Source organism: Engraulis encrasicolus, chromosome 13, assembly GCF_034702125.1.
Source record: "Engraulis encrasicolus isolate BLACKSEA-1 chromosome 13, IST_EnEncr_1.0, whole genome shotgun sequence".
NCBI classification, from domain to species: Eukaryota; Metazoa; Chordata; class Actinopteri; order Clupeiformes; family Engraulidae; genus Engraulis; species Engraulis encrasicolus.
The window spans coordinates 13,915,877-13,939,406 of record NC_085869.1 but is presented as its reverse complement, the minus strand read 5'-3'; the positions used below and the strand labels follow the sequence as shown (position 1 = coordinate 13,939,406).

At 40.1% G+C, this 23,530-nt stretch overlaps 1 protein-coding gene across 20 annotated transcripts in view; it reads left to right on the top strand.

Moving 5' to 3' along the window:
- The window catches only part of obsl1b (obscurin like cytoskeletal adaptor 1b), a 73,245-nt gene extending 50,888 nt beyond the window's left edge, over positions 1 to 22,357 (top strand). For 17 of the 20 annotated variants that reach the window (XM_063213208.1, XM_063213198.1, XM_063213199.1 and 14 more), the window contains 7 exons: positions 6,053 to 6,206; positions 8,211 to 8,372; positions 9,566 to 9,670; positions 10,400 to 10,666; positions 14,453 to 14,485; positions 18,919 to 19,185; positions 21,378 to 22,357. In XM_063213208.1, coding sequence (XP_063069278.1) covers positions 6,053 to 6,206; positions 8,211 to 8,372; positions 9,566 to 9,670; positions 10,400 to 10,666; positions 14,453 to 14,485; positions 18,919 to 19,185; positions 21,378 to 21,388 — 999 coding nt within the window. In that variant the 3' untranslated portion in view covers positions 21,389 to 22,357. The remainder of the gene's footprint in view (positions 1 to 6,052; positions 6,207 to 8,210; positions 8,373 to 9,565; positions 9,671 to 10,399; positions 10,667 to 14,452; positions 14,486 to 18,918; positions 19,186 to 21,377) is intronic. The other 3 variants (XM_063213202.1, XM_063213215.1, XM_063213218.1) reach the window with 1 other exon arrangement.
- Positions 22,358 to 23,530: the final 1,173 nt, after the last annotated feature.

The window sequence follows — 23,530 nt, the reverse complement described above, 5'->3', positions numbered from 1 at the left end:
ATAGGGGCAAACAAAATAGACACTGGACAAGACTAACAAGTAAGAACATCAATCACTAAACAGTAAGAACTAACAAACTAATAAAATCTGACATAAAAACACACACACACACACACAAAACCTCTGTAAAACTGAGTTTAAAAGCAGTGACACTCCTCTACTAAAGTTGTTTTTAAAAGATTTTTAAAACTCTCTACAGAGGGCACAGATGCCAAGCTTAATGTGTTATGGAGGTTATTCCAAACATGTGGGGCATATGAACTAAAAGAAGTCTTACCTAATTCAGTACGCACTGTAGGGATATTTAAGATCATTTTATTTCCTGACCTAGTGCCATAGGAGCTGGTTTGGCGTGACACCAGACAATTGATATATGATGGGAGTTTACCCACCAATGCCTTCACAATAAAAATGAGGAAATGGCTTTTCCTCCTAAGTGATAGTGAAGTCCATGTTACCATTTCATACAATGCGCAGTGATGTGTTTTCATATTTGCGTTTGTAATAAAACGCAGTGCCGCATGGTAAACTACATCTAGTTTCTTTAGAAGAGAGGTGGACGCATGCATGTATAATATGTCACCATAATCTAAGATGGGTAAAAATGTACTCTGGACCAATCTTAGCCTAGCAGCAAAAGGAAAACATTTTTCAAACGGAAATAAAAACCCAGTTTTGGTCTAAGCTTTTTAAGAAGATGGTCAATATGTGATTCAAAGTTCAACTTTTCATCAAGCCAAATCCCTAAGTACTTGTATGTTTTAACCCTTTCTAGCAAGGTACCATCAGTAGTGGACACTTCAACATTAGATAATGATGAGCGGGTACGCGTGAAAACCATGTACTTTGTTTTCTTTACATTTAGGACCAAACGCAGACTTAGCAAAGACGTCTGCAAAACACTAAAAGCAGTTTGAAGAGTCTCAACTGCAGTATTTACAGAGGGGGCAGATGTATACAGAACAGTGTCGTCAGCATACAGATGCACCTTTGCTGAATCAAGACCAACACAGAGGTCATTTATATAAATAGTAAACAAAATAGGCCCCAAAATTGACCCTTGAGGCACACCCATTTTGACCCCTACCAGAGCAGAATTACTATTGTCAACAGCTACACATTGGGTTCTCCCAGATAAATAATTTAAAAACCACTTCCGTGTCATGTCACTAAAACCAATATGTTGTAGTCGTTGCAACAGAAGGTCATGATTTACACAGTCAAATGCCTTAGAAAGATCAACAAAAAGAGCTGCACAGGACCTCTTGTTATCTAGGGCAGAGATTATGTCATTGGAAACTAAAGTAGTGGCGGTGATAGTGCTGTGATATTGTCTGAATCCTGATTGTGTAGATGATAAAATTTCATTTGCAGTCAAATAATGTTTAACCTGCTCATTCACTAAAGACTCAAATATTTTAGCAGTTACTGATAATCTAGAAATGGGCCGATAATTGTCAGGCAATGAGGGGTCACCTCCTTTTAGTAGCGGGAGAACCATTGCTGATTTCCATGACCTTGGAATTTCACCACTTGTGAGGCTAAGATTAAATATTGAGGCTATAGGACTGGCAATCACACTTGCTGCTGCCTTCAAAAAAAGGGGCTCAATTTTGTCTGCACCAGTGGATTTTCTTACATCTAATTTTGACAGTGCTTGATACACTTGGAAGGGTGTAATAGCTGCGAAATTAAAACAGGATGAGATTTCTTTTTGGGGCAGAGTAAGGTTACCTGACACCGGAAGGTGAGATGTAACTTTCTCTGCCGCCATATTAAAATGTTCATTAAATGCATTTATAATATTATCCTTCCCTTTAACCTCACCTTGAGATGTATTTAATACTTCAGGTAGTGTGGGTATTTCAACAGCTCCCTCTGTGGACTTAATCAACTTCCAGAATTTACAGGGGTCATTTAAATTTTCGTTTATCAATTGCATATAATGGTTGCTTTTGGCAGCTTTAACTAACTTTGTACACTTATTTCGTAGTGCCCTATAATTATTCCAGGATACAGGATCGCCTTGTCGCTTGGCCAGAGACCAAGCCTTATCCCTCTGCCTGATATGGTTTGCCAGGTTATCATCAAACCACGGTGCAGATCACTGTCATAAAGATCATGCAAAAAGGCCTGCTCATTAAAGTGCTTATAGTTTCTTTTATGAATGAAACGTGGTTTGGGCTTCACAGTTTTACATTTTCTCACGCAAGCAATAGCACAGTGATCACTAATATCATTGCAAAACACCCCTGTTGCATAATATTTAAAAGCGCAGTTTGTAAGAATAACATCAATGAGCGTGGATTTCTCCATGTGCTTTGAATTAAGACGAGTGGGCGAGTTTATAATTTGCGACAATTGCATAACATCGCATATGTCCTGCAGCTCCCCCGGCATGCAGGGCAGGCAGTTCCAGTTCAAATCTCACATCAAAATAAAGCTATTTTTGTTCATAAAACATTAACACTTTCACCTAGAAGTTTAGTTGATGCGTTGTTACCGAGCTCTAGAAGATCAAAAGATCATGTCCCAACTCTCATTACTTTTTAAATGGCAGTTGTGTAAAAATTGCTGGGCTGGCCCAATGGCTTTTCCTATTAATGTTTTTGCCTTTCTGAAGAGGTCAGCACATCTTCCACAAGAGGTCCATTTGTGACTGAACTGTTTAACCTATAAACTTCATTCAAGGACTGTTAGAAAGATCACACGTATGACTCAAATCTGTGAGCAGGACATGTGCCAATTCTTTTTAGTTTTTTAACAACAGCGATCTAAAAACTCGAAACTGTTTTGATTCTGCCCTCTGCCTTAGAGCACAATACTAACTGCCATACAGACAATCAGAACAGGTGCTGTCAATAAAGGGTTCCATCTCAACTGTAACATTCTCTCAACTTTCTATTCTTAACGAGCACCCGCACTCTAGAATTCTACTGTTCAGCTCTTCAATGCAATGTGATATTGTCTTGCTGGAATGCTTATGACAGCCAGCTGCTTGGCTCAATGGTAAAGGTGCTGAATTAGAGATATGGAGGTTGTGAGTTTGAATCCCACCCAGACCCATGTTGATTTTCAAAATATCATATGCAGTGTTCCTTAACTAACTTAAAATAGCATGTATGTCATTTAGTATCAATGGCAAAGGTGCTGGATTACAGATATGGAGGTTGTGAGTTCGAATCCCACTCGGACCCGTGTTGATTTTCAAAATTATATCATATGCAGTGTTCCTTAGCCAACTTAAAATAGCATGTATGTCATTTAGTATCAATGGCAAAGGTGCTGGATTACAGATATGGAGGTTGTGAGTTCGAATCCCACTCAGACCCATGTTGATTTCCAAAATCATATCATATGCAGTGTTCCTTAGCCAACTTAAAATAGCATGTATGTCATTTAGTATATCCCCAAAACACGGAGCTACAACACTTTCAAGATGGCTGAATCCAAGATGGCTGAATTGTTTGGCCCATAACTTCTGACTGGATGGATGGATTTTTCCCACATTTCTTTTAGATTTGTTTTCTCAATAGTAGTTTGTTTTTAATTTAGGTATAGAGATATCAAAAATAAAACTGCTGAGCTCTGCCCCAAAAGGCAAGCCCGCTTCCATCATTTTCTGCGAGAATGCAATCTAGTTTAGTTATGAACTTTGATCTCTGCGGGGGCCTTCAGCAATCTGTAGCCTTGGGGCCCCAGGCCTTCTTAACCCTCTAGCTACCATAACGGCCGTGAACGTCCGGCTGGATCTGTACCAGAACGGCCGCGGCCGGCCGGAATATTTTCATATGAAAATACAGCTGAACGGCCGTCATCATGCAGTTTTTCCAGCTTTCAAACACTTTAGCTCAATATTACAGACCCTCCTCGATATACTTTCAGTATAAAAACTATATGTTTATATTATATTATTTTTCAGTATTTTAGATTTTATTACGAGATGCGCCGCTTTATGCGATTTGGCAATCTGCCATCAATTCAAATGACGGCCGTCCGAGATTGGATGGCTACAAACACAACCATTCTGTTTCTACAACCAATATACACTAAATATGAAAACTTCCAACCCTCTTCGATCTATTTTCATGGTCAACAGCACATGTGTATGACTATTTAGGCTATTTTTAGATCATGTTGTTTTATTAAGCTTATGAGATGGTGTTCAACTGTGATGAGTTCTGCCATGGTCCTAAATAGCAAACACAACTGTCCAGCCGATGTCTACACGCTACATATTAAACATGTAAACTGTCTTCGGTGTGTTTTCAGAGTCAAACCATAAGTTGGTAGTTCTATCCAACTATCTTATTTCCTGGAACAACTTACAGCGACAGCTCTGCGTAACAGCGCATCGTGAAGGAAGCGCAGCATGGAACAATTGGTTACTCATTTTGCGTGTCAGCTTTGGCAAAGCAGTCAAGGACTGTTACTACTCCACGTTGTCCTTCATAAAAATGTGCGCGAAGACGTTGAGTTGAATGCTAACTTCCAATAATAGCCTACCAACGTGGTGTTTGTAGCACTTCAATTCCGGTCAAAGTCGGTGATGCCTGGCGCGTCTTACCTGTGCCAAATTGGGAGGGGAAACTTCCTAGAGCTCCATGCATGTCCTGTCTGCTATCGCGGACACTTCTCCGGTTATCCGTACACGTCTTTGGCATGGTTTAGTTCAAACATTATTAGCTAGTGTAGTCCATTACAGTTATACCGCTTGAAACCGCTTGAAAACAGGACTTTTGGGTGAACGACATTTGTTGTCGTCACATGATCATTGTTCAACTTTGACCCTGGATGGATGGATGGATAGACCAAGGATAGATAGATAGATGGATAGAGAGATCGATAGATAGATAGATAGGCCTAAATATATAGATATATAGATAGATAGGCCTAGATAATATCGGATTTTATCACATTTTTATCATTTAATCCACATCAAAGGCACTCTATGGGAATACTGAACAATTAATTATCCATAAATGATATACCATTTGAAAGTGTGTTTTCTCTACTTTAATATGAAAGTAACTTGTAATTGACACTTTTCATTTCTTTTCAAGTTATTTGACATTGTTTAGAATATGACAAAAATGTCAATTTTTCCTTAGAATTCCTGGTAGGATTCCGGCCTATTCAAAAAAAATTCTGGTAGCTAGAGGGTTAATCTGGCCCTGCACACAACCTGTCCCATTCCTACAGTATATAGCAAAATAAATGATTCACATGTAGTAGACAGTACGGTAACACTTTATTTTAGGGATGCATCTATTAGCACTAATACATACAATGTTAATGCCTGCATAAGTAACTTTGTAAGGCATGTACTAAGCAAACGCTAAGGCCTACTAGGTCCCCACTAAGGTTAAATTGGTAATTGTGCATGAACAAGACATTTGCGAATACATGCCTAACAAATGTTTGATTTTGCTTTGTACATGCCTTACAAGTTACTTATACATGGACATTGTATGTATTAGTGCTAATAGATGTATCCCTAAAATAGAGTGTTACCGACAGTACATAGTACACTAAGAGTTTAACACGGTACTCAGATGGAGCTACTGAATGTGATCCAAACAGGTGCCCTTCGGGTTGGGGAAAATGTTGGCAAAAATGCATGTTGGCATTTTAAAGATGAGCCAAAGTTAATAAAAGGCCTAAGCAAGAAAGGAAGTCCTTCTTGTGCACAGATGATTAAAAAGCCTTTATTTAAACATGGCTATTCATTTAAAAACATGAGGGCAAAGAGACCCACGCGTAGCGGCGCTGAGCTTTCTTCAGGGTTAATGAAAGGCCTTTTTAACCTTTTTTGTTGTCTTTTTTGAATACTTCTGATTGTCCGGGACCTGCTGTTTCTCTACAAGTACACAGACAATGCCTAAGAGTTAATGTGTGTGTGTGTGTGTGTGTGTGTGTGTGTGTGTGTGTGTGTGTGTGTGTGTGTGTGTGTGTGTGTGTGCGTGCGTGCGTGCGTGCGTGCGTGCGTGCGTGCGTGCGTGCGTGCGTGCGTGTGTGTGCACGCGTGCATATGTGTATGTGTCCACTGCAGGACGGCGTGGAGCTGAAGCCTGGTAAGAATCACCGCATCTACTCGATGGGCCGCAAGCGCGTCCTCCAGATCCTCCGCTGCGAGATGGACGACTCCGGTGTTTACATGTGCGACGCCGGAGACACCAGTACCAGCTGCTCCTTGGAAATATACGGTACCCAGTTGTATTATCAGATTCAGAATCAGACAACATTATTTGTTAATCCAGTTTCAGTCCTGGTCTCTCTCGATAAATTGCACAATACATAGTTAACTGCCATTCAATGTGCTAGAGGGAAAAGAAAGATGAGACAGAAAAAAATATATGTACTATATTGTTGAAAGTAGAAAGTAGAAGGAGTAGATAACTATGATCAAAGGCAGATGAATATAAAGCAGGTTTTAAAAGCAGAAGTTTCTTTTTAAAACATGACAGTTTTTGGGGCAGTTCTAATTTGGACAGGAAGCTGGTTCCAGCATTTGGCAGCTTAGTGACTAAATGCCATTTCACGATGTCTGGATTTTACCCTAGGCACAACAAGTAGAGGAGTCTCTCAAAACCTAAGATATCTTTTGGATGATATTGCTCTAGCATGTCTACAATATATTTAGGTCCTTGGCCATTTCGTCAGAAATACTATAAAAAGGTGCACAAGCAATAAATAGCATAAAATGAAGTAGAATTAATACTATACAGTAGATAAAGGGTAGAGCAGGGCTGTCTGTCAGCTGTGGTCTATGTCATCTGAATGCGCACCTCCTTCAATGATTAGGTAACTCTTTACTTGACGCCGGTGTCATACGTATGACATAACCGTGTCATAACATTGTCATAATGCAGTCATGCATATGTCATAAACATTATGTCAATATCAAAAACATATCATGACTGTCATTAAAGGGGTATGCCACTATTTTGGGGCTTAATACAGTTAAAATCGTTGGCTGGGGTTTATAAAGGTCGCTAAGCTAGTGAAAGTCAATGGATCCGTGTAGCATTGTAGTATGCTACACGGATCCATTGACTTTCACTAGCTTAGCGACATGCTCCCTCTTTTAACTTTTCTTAAAGCAAGGCAACGGCTTACATGAAAATGAAGACACTTTACCACCTTTATAAACCCCAGCCAACGATTTTAACTGTATTAAGCCCCAAAATAGTGGCATACCCCTTTAAGTGAAGTTCGGTTATGATAAAGACAGGCCTAGCAATCTAAACTTTTCATGACCATAAAACGTTTATGACATTGACATTATGTTTGTGACTCGTTCATGACTGTGTCACAACACTGTTTTGACACTATGGTGACGCTGGCGTCAAGTGAAGTGTAAGCAATGCTTGTAATGTTATGAGGACCCAATTTTGGGCCAACTCTCTTTCTGGGCCCAGGACAAGTTAGCCCTTTGTAGCCCCTGGCAGCTTCCCTGGGGTGGACGCATGGCTTTTTGTCACCCATCCAAACACATTCTACCTGAATACACCCTAACCCTGCTGTATCTTACTGCACAGTATATCTATCCACAAAGACATGTGTCAGCATAGTAACCCAGTGCCCTACCATTACGCCACGGCAGGGCACCTGTCTGGTTTTTTTTTATTATTAATTTTGAATTTGGTTTGCAACATTGACCTACATTTTGATTTTGGTCCCCTGTGAATTTTAGTTTAACACCACTTGGCTGTTGTGCAATGCTGCCATCTGCTGGAGAAAGGGTGATACAAACAGTAGTGTTACAGGTTGAGTTTATTCAGCTGATGAAAATCAGCTAGAGTTGCACATAAATTTGACTTTATAAAAATAATGAATAATCAAACATGAAATGACACTGCATAAAATATGAATCATTTGTTCGCATTATTAAAAGATAAATATTTTACTTTATTTTACCTCTTTTTGTGTATTTCTTTTCTTTTCTTTTCTTTATAATATATATATATATCTTATTTTTATATATATATATATATATATATATATATATTATTTACTAAAATCAACAAAATAAACATAGTACATTTTGTTTTCAGAGACAGTCTTATTTAAGAGCTATAACAACTTTCCTCATGTTTAATACATTGTACATGCTGTATAAACTGACATATTTACATAATTCTACCTGTGCTAAATGTGATGTGTGTGTGTGCGTACGTGCGTGTGTGTCTGTGTCTGTGATGTTAAAGAGCCTGAGCTGGAGGTCGTCCAGGGTCTTGAGGATCTGGACATCCAGGAGGATGAGAATGCCGTGTTCATGTGCGAGCTCTCCCTGGACAGCGTGCCTGGAGAGTGGTTCAAGAACGGGGAGAGGATCAAGCCCACCAGCCTGATCAGGATCAGACAGGAAGGTTAGTATCACCCTAACTGTAGCTTCAACTGTCAAGGATAAATACCATAGGAGTTTTCCCATTCATGTTTTCCCCGAGAAGACTCCAAGGCTTTCTTAAGCAGAATAGAATAGAATAGAATAGAATAGAATAGAATAGAATAGAATAGAATAGAATAGAACAGAATAGAATAGAATAGGATAGAATAAACTAGAATAGAATAGAGTAGAGTAGAATAGAATTCATTCAGACAGTGAATGTATGTAAAAGTAAACAACCCTGCCACAACTTTGATCCAACCAATTCAGTATCAGCTGATCACAATGAGACCTCAAGAAAGGTCTACAGACCAACTATTGTAATTTACCTGAACAGTGAAGTCACCTGTGCAAAGGCAAAGTGCACTAACTACACATTTTGTCAAAATTGAGTTTAGACTGAAAATGGGCTGCATTACACATCCTTTATCTTGTGACCAAGCCTTATGGTTCAAATGTGTCACATTTTAGAGATATTGCCATGTCAACTTTGTAGTACCTACTTAGAATCAAAGAAAAGGGGGGCGCACCTTGCATCAATTTTTCTTTATTTTGTGCACAGACACGAAGGCACACACTGAAACGCGTCTGTGCACAAAATAAAGACAAATTGATGCAAGGTGTGCCCCCCCCCCCCTTCTTTGATTCTAAGTAGGCCTATTTATTTGGGACAGCACCCTTAAAAGTTATCAAGAAACCTGAGTGAAGCCTGCTGCTACCTATCATACTTAACTTTGTAATACCTACAATATCCAATCTAATATCAATACTTTGAAGGCCTTTTCTCTCAGCTTCAATGTTGGCCTAGTTACTGCACTTTGCCTTTGAAGGTGGAAAACATGTCATGGCTTTTAATTTCTCAACTACTTGCTCTTTGACTGTTTGCAGTTATAGTGAAGATGTTAGGGCATTGGTACATTACGACGTCGTCATGTCTGTTTTTTCATGCCTGACTTTTTCATTATTCCTTCTTGGAGGAAAACATGTAATGTATTGTGAGGTGGCGTAATGCCTGTTTAAAGTTACAGTTAAGATGTTAGAACATTGGTACATTACGATGTCATGTCTGTTCTTTGATTCATTACATTTTTTCATTTTGGAGGCAAACATGTAATGCATGTGAGGAGTTGTATGTGAGGCCTGGTCTAACTATAGTGTCCCTAACGTCATGTGCAGGAACCAAACACTTCCTCCTGATGTGCAATGTCAAGGGAGAGGACTCCGGAGAGATCAAGTTTGTGGCCAAAAATATTGAGTCCACGGCCTACCTGGAAATAGAGGGTAACGTAAATCTCTTATTGGTTATCTTTACTGCCTCTTGCCCAATAGTGTCCCTAGACGTTCGAATGCAGCCCTCCTGGCAGAACACACAGAACTCATAAAGCTTCTACAAAATGTTCTCAAACTAAATATAAAGATATAAATTATGTGTAAATTATGTGTAAAATGTATACATTTGGATATAAATCAGTTGCTCATTGTAAGTCAGACTGTATAAAATCATCTACTCAGTAGATAAAGTAACACATGTTCTTTATTTTATTTTATTTTATTTTATTTTATTTTATGCTGTGAGCACATGGCAAACTTGATCTGTTATGCTAGTTGAACTCCCACTAAATAACTATTTCTGATACAAAAATAGGTCTGCTTTTACATACTTAGTATAGTATTTGTGCAGTAAAATATAATTTAGCTTGAATTGTCTTTAGTTTTGGTTTAACTTATTGCGTTTCATACAGTATGTACGTGTTTCATTTTTGCACTCTGATCAGGGTTGCCAGATGAGACTGATGATTTCCAGCCCAAAAGATGCTCTAAACCGCCTGGAAGCCCTAAATCCCGCCCAATTGTAACGTTCTATCGATTTATATGGCCATAAATGGGCAGAAAACCCCGCCCAAATGCTCTTTTTATCCGCAGATGGCCATCCTACGCAAACGGTCCAATCTGGCAACACTAACCCTCATATACCAGGTGGTTGACCTCTTCCACGTCTCCTCTCAACAGAGCTCCCGGTCAACATAGTGAATCCGCTTCAGGACCAGACGGCGCTGGAGAAGAGCACTGTGTCTATGGACTGCACCGTGTCCAACCCGCGCTGCAGCATCCGCTGGTACAAGGGCAGCAACGTGATCCTGCCGTCCGAGCGCTTCGAGATCTGCAGCGAGGGCTGCGACCGTAGCCTGATCATCCAGCAGGTGGCGCTAGACGACGAGGGCATGTACAGCATCCAGGTCGGGGAGCACAGCTGCTCTGCTAAACTCACCGTGGAGGGTAAGATTATATTCCTATACTGTATTATGATAATAATAATAATAATGTTAATAATATTTATTAAATCATCATAGAGGGCATGTACAGCATACATGTTTGAAAGTACAGTTGCTCAGTCATCGTGGAGAGTAAGAGGGCATTATTATTATCATTGTTATTATCATTATTATTATTATTATTATTATTATTATTATTATTATTATTATTATTATTAAAGTCACCATGGAGTCGGGGAGCACAGCTGCTCTGCTAAACTCACTGTTGAGGGTAAGAAGATGATAATAATAATATGAATGTTAACATAATCATAATAATCATAATAATAGTAATGATAATAATAATAGTAATAATAATAATCAAGAGTAATCATAGAGGACATGTACAGCATCCATGATGGAAAGTATAACTCCTCAGCTAAACTCACCATGGAGGAGGGTAAGAGGGAATTATATTATTATTATTATTATTATTATTATTATTATTATTATTATTATTATTATTATTATTATTAAATAACTATTACCACTTTGTACCTTAGTAGGTATGTATTGTACATACTGTAATGGATGCCAACAACTAGCCCTCTACTGCATGAATTATTACATTTACAATGTAAAAAATGTTTCAGTGCTTTTTTAGTGTTAAAATTAGTTAAATAATTGATTTCCCAAAAAAAGATATACTTTTTTTTTATTAAAGGGACACTGTGTGAGATTTTTAGTTGTTTATTTCCAGAATTCATGCTGCCCATTCACTAATGTTACCTTTTTAATGAATACTTACCACCAGCATCAAATTCTAAGTATTCATTATGACTGGAAAAATTGCACTTTTCATACATGAAAAGGGGGATCTTCTCCATGGTCCGCCATTTTGAATTTCCAAAAATAGCCATTTTTAGCTGCAAAAATGACTGTACTTCGACCATACTAGAAAATATTTGTTTATTACTTAGTAAACTTTCATGTAAAGATCAAATTTGGCAATAGGCAGCCCAGTTTCAATGAACAGCATAGTTGCAGTACCTTTTTTGACCATTTCCTGCACAGTGCCCCTTTAAAGGTGGGGCTGCAGGTTAACCATTTTAAGAATATGTACTATAGAGTTCTTCAGTAACGCGGAAGCATGTAGTAGATTGTAGTCTTTAATGTTAGCATTTAAGGACTTCCTGGTTCGTATCGGCTTCCGGCCTCCATTGAGAATTAATAGGGGTACATTTCAAATAAGCTCCGAGTGCAAGCACGCGCTTAGCGAACCCCCGCAAACTGTCGAGGGTGTTAAAAATAGGCTGTAGGTATGACATGGTTGATCATTTTGTGTCAAACTTCGACATAAATACGATGTTGCGTCCATATGCTAAACCCGGAAGCTTTTGGCAACTACAGAAGCGGCGCCTGTATCTAACGGCATGTACGTGCGGAGGGTTGTACCCATGGCAACCAAAGGAAAGTATGTAGTTCGGAAGTTTTAATGATCAGAAAGGGGTTAGCAATATTGAATTATAATCGTCATGATTTAACATGTGAATACACCAACATGATGATACGATCCGTTCCACTAATGAGAAAGGGATGCGGGGACACGCTAATGTTCGTTGTTGCCGTGCAACTTATATTTTTGCCAAACCTGAATCTCTATGGCGTTTTGCAATGTAAAAAATCGCCATCGAACCGGTAGTCCAAACGCCGCATACAAGTTGACGTCAACGCTGAAGAGCTCTATTGGGAGGGAAAGTAATCTCATCGCCCCCTGCTGGCAACGTTCCAACCCCCTGCAACAAATGAATGTTTTTTTTCTTTGAAAAATTACATCTCGGCCCTGACGACGAAGTAGAAGTAGTGGCAGTCATAATATGGGCATGTTGGCCCGTTTTATCGAGTCAGGTGGTAAAATGTTCGGTTTTTCACTGATCTGAGCTGATTTTAATATTCTTTAAAAAGCTAATACAGAACTACACTGACTGGCATGTGTGGCTTGTTTACTCCATGTAATTAGCATAGCCAAATTAGCATAGCCAAACATGAGCCAGAGAGGTGGTTACTCGTCACCACAGAAGCCATCATATCTACTAGAGAATTTAAAACCATACCAAAATGATCGCGTGTATATATGTGTAATAAGAAGACAATGTGGAACTCATAGGATTACAAGAATGTGAAGATATGCGAAGAACTTGCGTTCGTTCGCGTTCATTTGTTTCTCTGTGTTGTCAACGAGGCGCGAAGCACAGCATGCTGGGAGCTGTAGTCCGTTTCCGACCAGATTGGCACAATTTCTATTTTTCTTAAAAGGGCAAAAAATGACTTAAGATTTTCACAGGTAGTAGTTCATGCTATTGTGTACGCTGAAAAATGTGTCTGGTGTTATAGTTCCAAGTCATATCTTTGTGGGATTTTTTTAAAAACTTGTCTATGGGAGTTTCAATAGGATCACCCTGGTGTTTGGAACGTAACCGCTAGGATCGCTGTTTTCCACTTTCCCTCCCAATTATGACATCATGTTGGGGGTTCCGCAGGCTCATAGGAGTCTATGTAGAACCTCAGAATCCTGGGGGAGTTCCCCCAACGTGATGTCATACCTGCAACTCCACCTTTAAGTTTTTAGCTCATGGTTGCCATATGGCAACTTCATGCAGTGATGGTAAAATCAGATTTTTCCCCCCTTGATAAATATTCAATATATTACTTTCCAAATGTTCAAACTCATTAAAAGACATAAATAAAAATATATATTTCCAGTATTTAGTGAAATTATTTTAGACAACCCATAGACATGTGCACACATTTACATAAAAGCTTCCGAAAAGGTTGTTTACACTTATTTGCAAACATGTACAAGGCATTTTTACATTAAACATGTCTAAAATTACAAATATAAGTGCAAATGATTAATTTGGCACAAAAATTATAAGAAATATCGTTGAAATAAATAAATAAATAAATAAAAGCCTCATACTACTCTAATTCTAAGTCATTCCAATGGGGTTGATTGGGGTGAATGGCCAACAATGCTGAGGTGCATTTCTCAAAATCAGAGTTGTTAGCCAGTTAGCAACTTTGGTAGTTGTCAATGGGAAATTGCAATGCAAAAAACAAAGTAGTTAACATAGTTAAGCAGAAATGTAACCCTGTTCCATAACTGCATGAAGTTGCCATATGGCAACCACAACATTTTACCATTTTACAAAAAACCTTTGCATCTTAAGTTGTTTTAATGATGAAAAATAAGAATTTACATATTACAGATAGTGTTTTTATTTTTTTCATAACAATATTTTGGTCTGAAATGTTAGTAATACCTTGGTTTATGGAGGTCTTGAGCAATGACCTCCACACACCAAAGTAGGTGATGAAAAAGGGCCTCCTGTGTTTATTTCTTAATCGTGTGGGGTTCAAAGTAAAAGGCTGTCTTATCACAAATAAGTATAAATAAACAGGTTATAGTGTACCATCTATTAGAAAAACTAGAAAAAGTTAACGGTTGCCATATGGCAACCCCATGCAGTAGACTAGAGGGCTGGAGTTCGGCGGTAGAATGCTAGTAAACCTCCCTCCCAAAGCCTCATATCTATAGCGCTGAGCTATGTCTGGACCTTAAGCTCAGCGGTATCATGCTGTGCCTCCTATGCCCGAATTTGAGAGTTCACTGGCAGTTTGTGGGTTGAAAAGTAGGTACATAATTGAAAATCTTGAAAAGTAGGTACATAATTGAAAATCTTGAAAAGTAGGTACATAATTGCCCTTCACAGGTCACTGCCTCAGCAACAAGTTTTGTACACCCATTTAGGTACACAGGGGAACACAGATTCGGCATCGGACAGTGAGTATGTGTGTGTGTGTGCGTGTGTGTGTGTGTGTGTGTGTGTGTGTGTGTGTGTGTGTGTGTGTGTGTGTGTGTGTGTGTGTGTGTGTGTGTGTGTGTGTGTGTGTGTGTGTGTAGTTACTGTTATTGATTGGTTAAGGTAACTATATTCACACTTTTGTTTTGTTATTTGTATGCTTTTGCGACGCTATATCGGTCAGTCATGCTAATAAAGCACAATATGGGGTTTAATTTGAATTTGGAACTCCAATGAATTTAAATGGCAGAGTAAGATCAGACCATTTCCCACCCTCCACGGAGACGGATTACTCTTCGCTTTCGCCGGACTGTTTGACGGAGTCAACAGTCGCTTTTGCCCAGGCTGGTGTGTGTGTGCATGTGCTTAAAATGTGTGTGCACGTGTGTGTGTGTGTGTGTGTGTGTGTGTGTGTGTGTGTGTGTGTGTGTGTGTGTGTGTGTGTGTGTGTGTGTGTGTGTGTGTGTGTGTGTGTGTGTGTGTGTGTGTGTGTGTGTGTATACACACCTATTGTGGTGTGCCAGATGTCCCCTCTAAGGAGGGCCCCACAATAGGAGAGCCCCACAAAGATATGAAGACTTCAGATGCAAAACCCCCTAACTCCATTTCTGAAGACCTGCACTTCTATATTTTTAGAGAACCCCGTTGTTGGTTTGGTTTACATTCATGTACTTGATAATACATATAAATAGTTATATTACATAAATAAAATGAAAAACTATGACATTTTGATAGCTTTGTATTAAATAAAAAGTAATTAAGATTATTTTCTGAAAAGGCACTTAGGGGGTTTTGCATCTGAACTCTTCATATATTGGTGAGGATGTGTGTGTGTGTGTGTGTGTGTGTGCGCGTATGTCAGAGCATGTGAGCGGAGCGAGAACCGAGCGGGGGAGCGGAGCGAGAGAAATATGGTTAGAGCGCTGAGCGGTTATGAATTCAAAGACTGGAGCGATGATATCCCTCCGCTCCAGTTCGCTCCGAGGCGCTCACAAATTAAAATGTTGGATTATAAAATTTGTAAAATAACATTTATTTGATTAAGTGTACTGTTTTAGACATGTTTTTGAATTGAAAACGAGTTGCAGGCCAACAGCTTTTAGTCCTTAAAAATAGGCAATTTGTGCCCCGCGAGGCAAGGTCTGAAGATGGAGTTTGTGAAGAACTTCGAAAAGCAAGGTGATAGGTCTTATAAATGCAAAATTCAGTTCAAAAAGCTACAGGAAGATGTTGAGAACGAGGAAGAATGTGAGCGACATAGTCGCTGTAAGCAAATAGACTACTCTTATTTTAACCTGGGCATGAGAAAGCATGCAAACACCAGGAGGATGGAACAAAACGTGAACATTCCTCTTTTGTCAGTTCTAGATTAAACATTTTGGTGACAGCAGCTCTTCTCCGAAGACCTTTAGTTTTGACTTCTCAATAACCCAACAATTTCCCTTAGACTATTTCTTTGGAGTTTCATTAGGTTATTTAATTAAATAGAACACATTGACAGTAGGCTGCCGTCGGATTTTTCCAACTGCTTTCACTCTTTCAGTAGTCGCCCTACAGGATTATTATCAATTATTAATGATTTACTTCGAGAGGTCACCTACCCACGCGGGCGGGTCTATATTTCGATTCTCTCTTCCTCCGGCGAATGTTCCAAATTGTCACTTCAACCAGTCCATAAAACACTCCGCAATATAAGCAAACCAAAATTATCAGTCAATCAGCAGTAGATGGCTGAGCTGTAGTCTAGTAGCCCATATGTTTCAACTTTACCACGGAATCACCGAGACACGTAGCCTATTGCATATTGTGTGATTGAAAGTGGGATAAAATTATCATAAAACATCATAATTATGCTTAACAATACAGAGTGGGTTTAAAGGGATCTAAGAGCCTGTTTTTGGGAAACAACGCTATTATTTCATTTGCAATGGGATGCGAAGTGACCTTTTTAATGTAGTCTAGTAAAATAAATGAATAATTAAATAGGTAGGCAACGTGGGGTGAGGTGTTACGTCCACAGCTGGGAAACAGTGCGAAATAATTTAGCAGCCAGTTAAATAAGTCAACACATAAATCAAACGCCGGTTGTCCTAGGGCCCTGGCATAATTACATGAAGGAAAAATGTCAGAAAATGCCTTCTCCTGAAAATTTGAGTGTACGAGGAGCGATTGCGACGGAGCGGGTAGAAAATTAAGGTGAATGCAGAGCGTTTTATGAGAGGAGCGTCCTGGCGCAACTTTGAGCGGCAGAGCGAGCGAGCGAACATCCTCCTGAGCGGGGAGCGTATGTACGTGCGTGTGTGCGTGCGTGCGTGCGTGCGTGCGTGCGTGCGTGCGTGCGTGTGTGCGTGCGTGTGTGCGTGCGTGTGTGCGTGCATGCATGCGTGCGTGCATGTGTGCATGCGCCAAAGTTGACAGTGGAGGTTAAGAGGTCAAGGATTTGCACAAGTACTGTGCCAGCTTAACTTGTCTACGTTGTCTGCTACTAAGGAGGGCCCCACAATCGGAGGGCCCCACAAAAATATATTGGTGAGGATGTGTGTGTGTATGTGCGTGCGTGTGTGCGTGTGTGCGTACATGCGTGCGTGCGTGCATGTGTGCATGCGCCAAAGTTGACAGTGGAGGTTAAGAGGCCAAGGATTTGCACTAGTACTTGCCAGCTCAACTTGGCTACGCTGTCTGCTACTTACTGGTACTAAAGTGGTTTTGTCTGTAGGTGAAAATAGTTTAAGGATTTTAGTTATTTGCTATGGACGGCCACCTCCCGATCCGGTATTTGTGCTAATGTGTTAATCCAAAATAGTTTCACTTATAGTTCCTTGTGAGTGCACACACTTCTGACATGACCCCTTCCTGGGATCGTTCGTGGATGTCATTGTTATTTTCACTGCCCTCTAGTGATAGCAATGTGTAATGCCACTGTTTAACTGAAACCTGACCGTGTCATAGTCCCACCCTGTACTGCCCGCAGCAGCCAATACACAGGAACTACATATTTGGTCATAGCTCAGTTTGGACTGGAAATGGATTCATAACAACTGTTTTGCCTTAAATATAAATTCCTTGTTCTTCCTATTAAGTTTGTGCAGGTGGGGTTGCAGGTATGACATCACGTTGGGGGAACTCCCCCAGGATTCTAAGGTTCTACATAGACTCCTATGAGCCTGCGGAATCCCCAACGTGATGTCATAATAGTACATTTTCTTAACATGGTTAACCTGCAACCCCACCAAAAGTATTCAAATCGCACATAGTTAACTACCATTGCTACATATTTGGCTAGAGATTATGACAACTTAAAATGCATTTTATCACTTACAGTATATTCTCTCTTATACTAACACCATTCTCCAAACACAGCACAGTATCTGCTGATGGAGTGAGAGAACAGCAGGCCATGACGAGATTCAAGGAGACTTTGTGTGTTTCAATGGTCACCTACATCAGTGGTTCCCAACCTATGGGTCGGGACCCCCCTCATGGGTCGCCAAAGATCCACAGGGGGTCGCGGAGCCCACTTGATTTTAAGGGGTTTCGTTTTAAATATATATAGCCCATGTTGAATAAAAGACAAAGCATTTAACTTATAAATGCATAGACGCAACAAATTGTAAGTGCTACATTAAACATTTATTCTATATTTGACCAAAGACGAATTGAGGAATAAAATAACTAAAACAAGTTTTCGCAGGAAACGGAGGGCATCTTGTGACTCCGTCTCGTGCGGGCGCTCGCGTGGTTGGGTCACCAAAGCTTACAATAGTAAAAACATGGGTCCCTTAAGAAAAAGGTTGGGAACCACTGACCTACATATTACTCCACTGTTAATCACTCTTGGTTTCTCCATGCTCCAATCGCAGCCCAGACTCTGCTGATGGTGCGAGAGCTTTGAGACGAATGAAAATAGATGTAAAGACTTTTTTTGGGTTTGTGAATGTCCATGTTAACCCACTACCTACCTACATGTAATTCCACGACTAATCACTTATAACCAGAGGCGGACTTTCCATCAGGCATACTTAGGCAGTTGCCTAAGGACCCGACCAAATATGTCCTCCATAGGGGCTCCAACTGTCACACCAGTCGCGGTAAAGACTGCTTAACTTGTCACTTAATGTAAAGTAATCCAAGACATTGAAGAGTCAAAACACAAAACACAGAATTGTGTTTCTATATCATGACTTTTGAGGGCCCCATGTTTACATTTCGCCTAGGGCCCCAAAATGGCTAGATCTGCCCCTGCTTATAACTTCTCTGTTGCAATCTTCATCCTCTAATCACGGCCCAGCCTCTGCTGATGGTGCGAGAGCTGCAGGACAAGTTCATAGAGATTGAAAGACATATTTAAATCGAAGACATATTTTTTTTCATAACTTATACCTTCTCTGTCGCAATCTCCATGCTCCAATCGCAGCCCAGTCTCTGAAGATGGTGCGAGAGCTACAGGACGTGGAGGTGTGTGCCCCTTGCGAGGCCTGCTTCGAGTGTGAGGTGTCCGCGCCGGGGACCAGGCCCGTGTGGACGCTGAAGGGCGAGAGCCTGGAGCCCAGCTCGCGCGTGCTGCTGGAGAAGATGGGCACCGTCCACCGGCTCACCCTCCGCCAGACCTCCGCCGACATGTCCGGCGAGGTCCAGTTCACGTACGGGAAAGCCAAGAGCACCGCCAACCTTGTGGTTAAAGGCAAGTCTTTTGTCAACGCTTTTTTATTATTATTATTGATTTTCTTACAATCATTATTTACACATTGAGGGGTAAAGCGTCCTCACAAGCCTTCGGTTCCTTAGTCAGAATGGAGTCAAAGTTGAATATTGCTGGGTGAACACTAAGGGCTTTCTGCTTACCCTTGATGTCCTTTATACCCCTCTGAAGGTATGCGAGTTATATTCGGCACATGGTTTAACAACTTGTGTGAAATAAGACACAAGATAAATTACACAAACAACCATAGTGTTCAGTAATCCCCAAGTGGGACTAAGGGTATTGTAACTGTTTATGACATTTACCCGCTGTGCCATCGCCACAGTGCTGAAAGGAGAAAGGAGACATTGGTGTGAGGGGCTACGCCAACGGATAACAACACATTAAATCAGGAGAACCCAATATCCCAAATAAACAAGTTATAAATAATTTTCAAAGCATTCGTAAGTGTAGTGTGGTGCCTGGTCACGTTATGGGAAGATTAGCTGTGCCCGATCAAGTTTCGAGGGCTGTAAGACGTTGAAAGCCTTGTGCGGTTGTAGCGGCATACACTTGTGGATTTCTGAAGCAGATAAGGGGGTTGCAGAAAGCGGGACTGTTGACACGAGCCTTTCAACCAACAAGTCAACAGGTTTGTATGGATAAGTAGCCCGCCCGCCAGCGGATAGCCAAGATATGGGACATGAGATATGGAACTAGCTGTAAATAAAAACACTCGCGCTGTCCACCGCACACACCACACACACACATACACACAGGGCCGCTGACAGCTTTCCCGGCGCCCAGGACAAAGTCATCAGAAAGGGCCCCATACCCAATACATACAATGTAATGGGGAGCCAATTCTGGGCCCTTTATCTCCCTGAGCCCGGGACAACATTCCCCTTTGTCCCCCCTGTTGGCGGCCCTGCATACAGTATGTGCAGGCCTCAGATGGGAGTGAGTAAGTGCAGAAGTGCTGATGTAAGGGGACCACGTGTAGCGTGTGATCATCTGATCTGATCTGGCTTTAATAGCATGCATTCAGAATGCACATGCTGCTCCTCTAATGGTTGTTAATGGTCCTAGCGCTTAAAGGAGGCATGTCCTCTCCTCATCCCAACGCAAGCCGTTAGAACCAAACAAACAAGATGAGTCATATCGTCACCTTCTTAAAATAATCGCCTAAGTCATTTTTTGGTCAAGTTCACGTTTTCGCCTAACTCATGTCCTCCCCCATTCTGAGGGAGTTTTTGTGTTCCCTGACAAACCTGGAAAAAAATGACTTAGGCGATTATTTTAAGAAGGTGACGATATACTACATGTACATAGCCTAACACAGGGATTCTTAACCATAGGGCCGCAGACCAAAGTTGTACATAGCCTAAAGGGTTGTCAAACTCAAATTCATCGAGGGCCAAAATCGAAATCTGGAATGAAGTCGCGGGCCAAACTCAATATTTATTTAAAAAAATTGATTAAAAGTGTGCATACCCTCAATACTCGCATACATTTCAGACATATATTGCCATCATAGTTCAATTGTGCCTGCACATATTCTGCTGCATTTGAGTGTGAGCTGTTTCACTGGCCTGAACCTACTCATAATTCTGTGCTGCACTAAATTTCATGTTAAGTCTTAATATGCTACAGATGTGTATGTGAGCCAACTGTAATACAAATATGATCTGGCCGGTCAAATAAAATGACTCCGCGGGACTGAGATTGACACCCCTAACACATCCCAAACATTGAGCATCTGAAGTCTTGCTTGAGTTCACCACAAGGAAAGCAGTCATGGGCTTGCATTCAATTTCAATTTATATAATTTCGTTAACACTTTATTTTAGTGTTACATCTATTAGCACTAATACATACAATGTGCCTCTAGAAGTAACTTCAGCAAAAAAAAAATTGCTTTTAGCAAAATCAAACATTTGTTTGACATGTTTTGTAAATGTCTTGTTCCTGCGCAAAAAGGAATTTATTACCAATTTAACTTTAGTAAGGACCTTGTAGGCCTTAGCTTTTGCTTAGTACATGCCTTACAAGTTACGTATGAAATCATTAACATTGTATGTATTAGTGCCAATAGATGTTACACTAAAATAAAGTGTTACCATAATTAATTGGTTATAGCACCACTTGCAGTTAAGCTATACTTTTTTTAATATAACCTTTGCTGATTTTCACAGGTGATCTATAAAACATGACAGCGAGACGGCGGCTTTGATACAGGTCGGCGACTTCGAAGAGGATCTGCATTCGTTTAGTTATTTTTTTTAGGTGTTCCGTTTTCTTACTTGTTGGAGAGGCGTGGAAAACTGAAAGCGCTGTCAAATGTGATGACTTGAACCTGATAGAATATCATGTACTCGGAAACGTTTTACATTGTCCAGAGAGAGACTAGACATGCAATATAATTTACGTATATAACAGCTCTCCTACTATGTGCTGGATTCTTGAAACCTTTGAAGTTAAATTTCAATCTTAATTTTTTTAAATGTTTTGTATTTGTAGCTATATTTGAACAAAAAAAACAAATCTTAATCACAGAAATCAAAAACTATCAAGTATTTGTTTCATTAAATGGTTTTAATGAAATTGCCCTTACAGCAAACATCAGCAACATAAATTGATATTCTCCAGGTCTTCTCAGATTTGATTTTATTTGTAGTTGTAGTTATCTGTTATTTGTCTAATAATAAGTTCATTGATTGATGTATATTTGTACTTCTTGTCCTTTGTATAGACTTTTTTTAAGGGATACATAGTCTCTGGGATGCCGGATTTGGGGTGTTACGTATGAGGTGAGGTGTATGAGGCGCAATGGGAAGCGGTCTAGACGGAAGCATGTCATGTAAATACACAGGGCCAAAAAGAAGGGTAGTTTAGAAGAGTTGATAACCGAGACATATTAACCAACTCATACAGTATGTGACTTGACTTTTCAATTTCAGTATTTCCCAAATGTAGAAACAACACATACTAATCTAATGCAATTTAGCTAGTTTCCCGTGTGGAAGCCGTCTTTTCTTTTCTTTCTTTCTTTCTTTTTCAAATTCCATATTTATTTCATCATTCATTTTAAGCAGGCAACAGTACTGGGTTTATTGCATTGTTGTCATTTCCTTGTTTTAAAATAATATTTCAATAAATGCTTTCTTCATCCTTTCTACAGTTCTTCATTTGTTTTCAAACACCTAAATGAGCAGCAGATGTCTCTCTTCCTCTTGACTTGAGACATATTGAGGGTCCAGTGTTGCCAGATGTGTCTGACCAAATCCCGCCCAAAAGCTTCTCAAAAAACGCCAAAATGCTCTAAATTCCGCCCAAATTTAACAAATTACATTGACTTATATGGGCCCAAAACGGCAAAAAAAAAACGGCAAATGGACGATTTTTACTCGCAGACGCTCATCCTAAGTAGCCCAATTGGGCAGGCAACCGCCCAATCTGGCAACACTGTGAGGGTCCCCCTGGATCCTTAAGAGGTCTTCAAATGTCTGAAATAAAGTACAGTATAGTATGTCTGTTAACCCATTTTAGCCTGATGACTTGTATATGTTGTTTGACCTTTGGTGCCTGGAGACACATACTGTATACGCTGCATTCAGGCTCTTGAGATTTTAGCTTTTTTAAATAAAACTGTGGGTATGTTACAGCTGAATGAACACATTCAGATGAGGGTCATAGGGTTTAAATGCAACTTATTTCATGTTTTTATGTGCATCAGAGGCAGAGGGCAACTTTACCAACAAGGGCTTAGGCGTTTTTTGCAGGTGCTTTAGGTATCAATGGGTTAAGGCCTTAAAAGCATTAGACATCACCGTTTTTGTGGTTTGGCATTGCATTTCACTTGCCAGACGCCAGACCCTCATGTATTTCCGCTCAGCGTCATGAGATAACGCGAGGGTTTGGAGGACCTTAGGATTCACACTGCTCCCACACCAAAATGCAGTAGAACCGTAGGATCGCAGGTTTTTCAGAGATGTGACGTGGTCGAAATCTTAGTGGACAAAGGAAAAATAAGTGAAACACGACCGTTGCTCTAGACAGCAATGGCAGCTCGCATAGACTCACTCAACGACCTTGATTCTGTATTTTCAACTGTATTTTTGAATCTGTGAGTAGCTGAAGTATTAAGCACCACATTAAAAATGTCAGACAACTGTTCCCCTATCACATGCAAGGATTTTTAATTTACTTTTTTCATAAAACCACGCCTTCTGAGACCTACACCTATGGTGTAACTCCAGATGAATGTTTGTGGAGCAAGGCGGAAGACATTCATCTGTTGAGTCAGGTTCATATTTCACATACAGTAGCAGCTATTGTTGAGATTTTA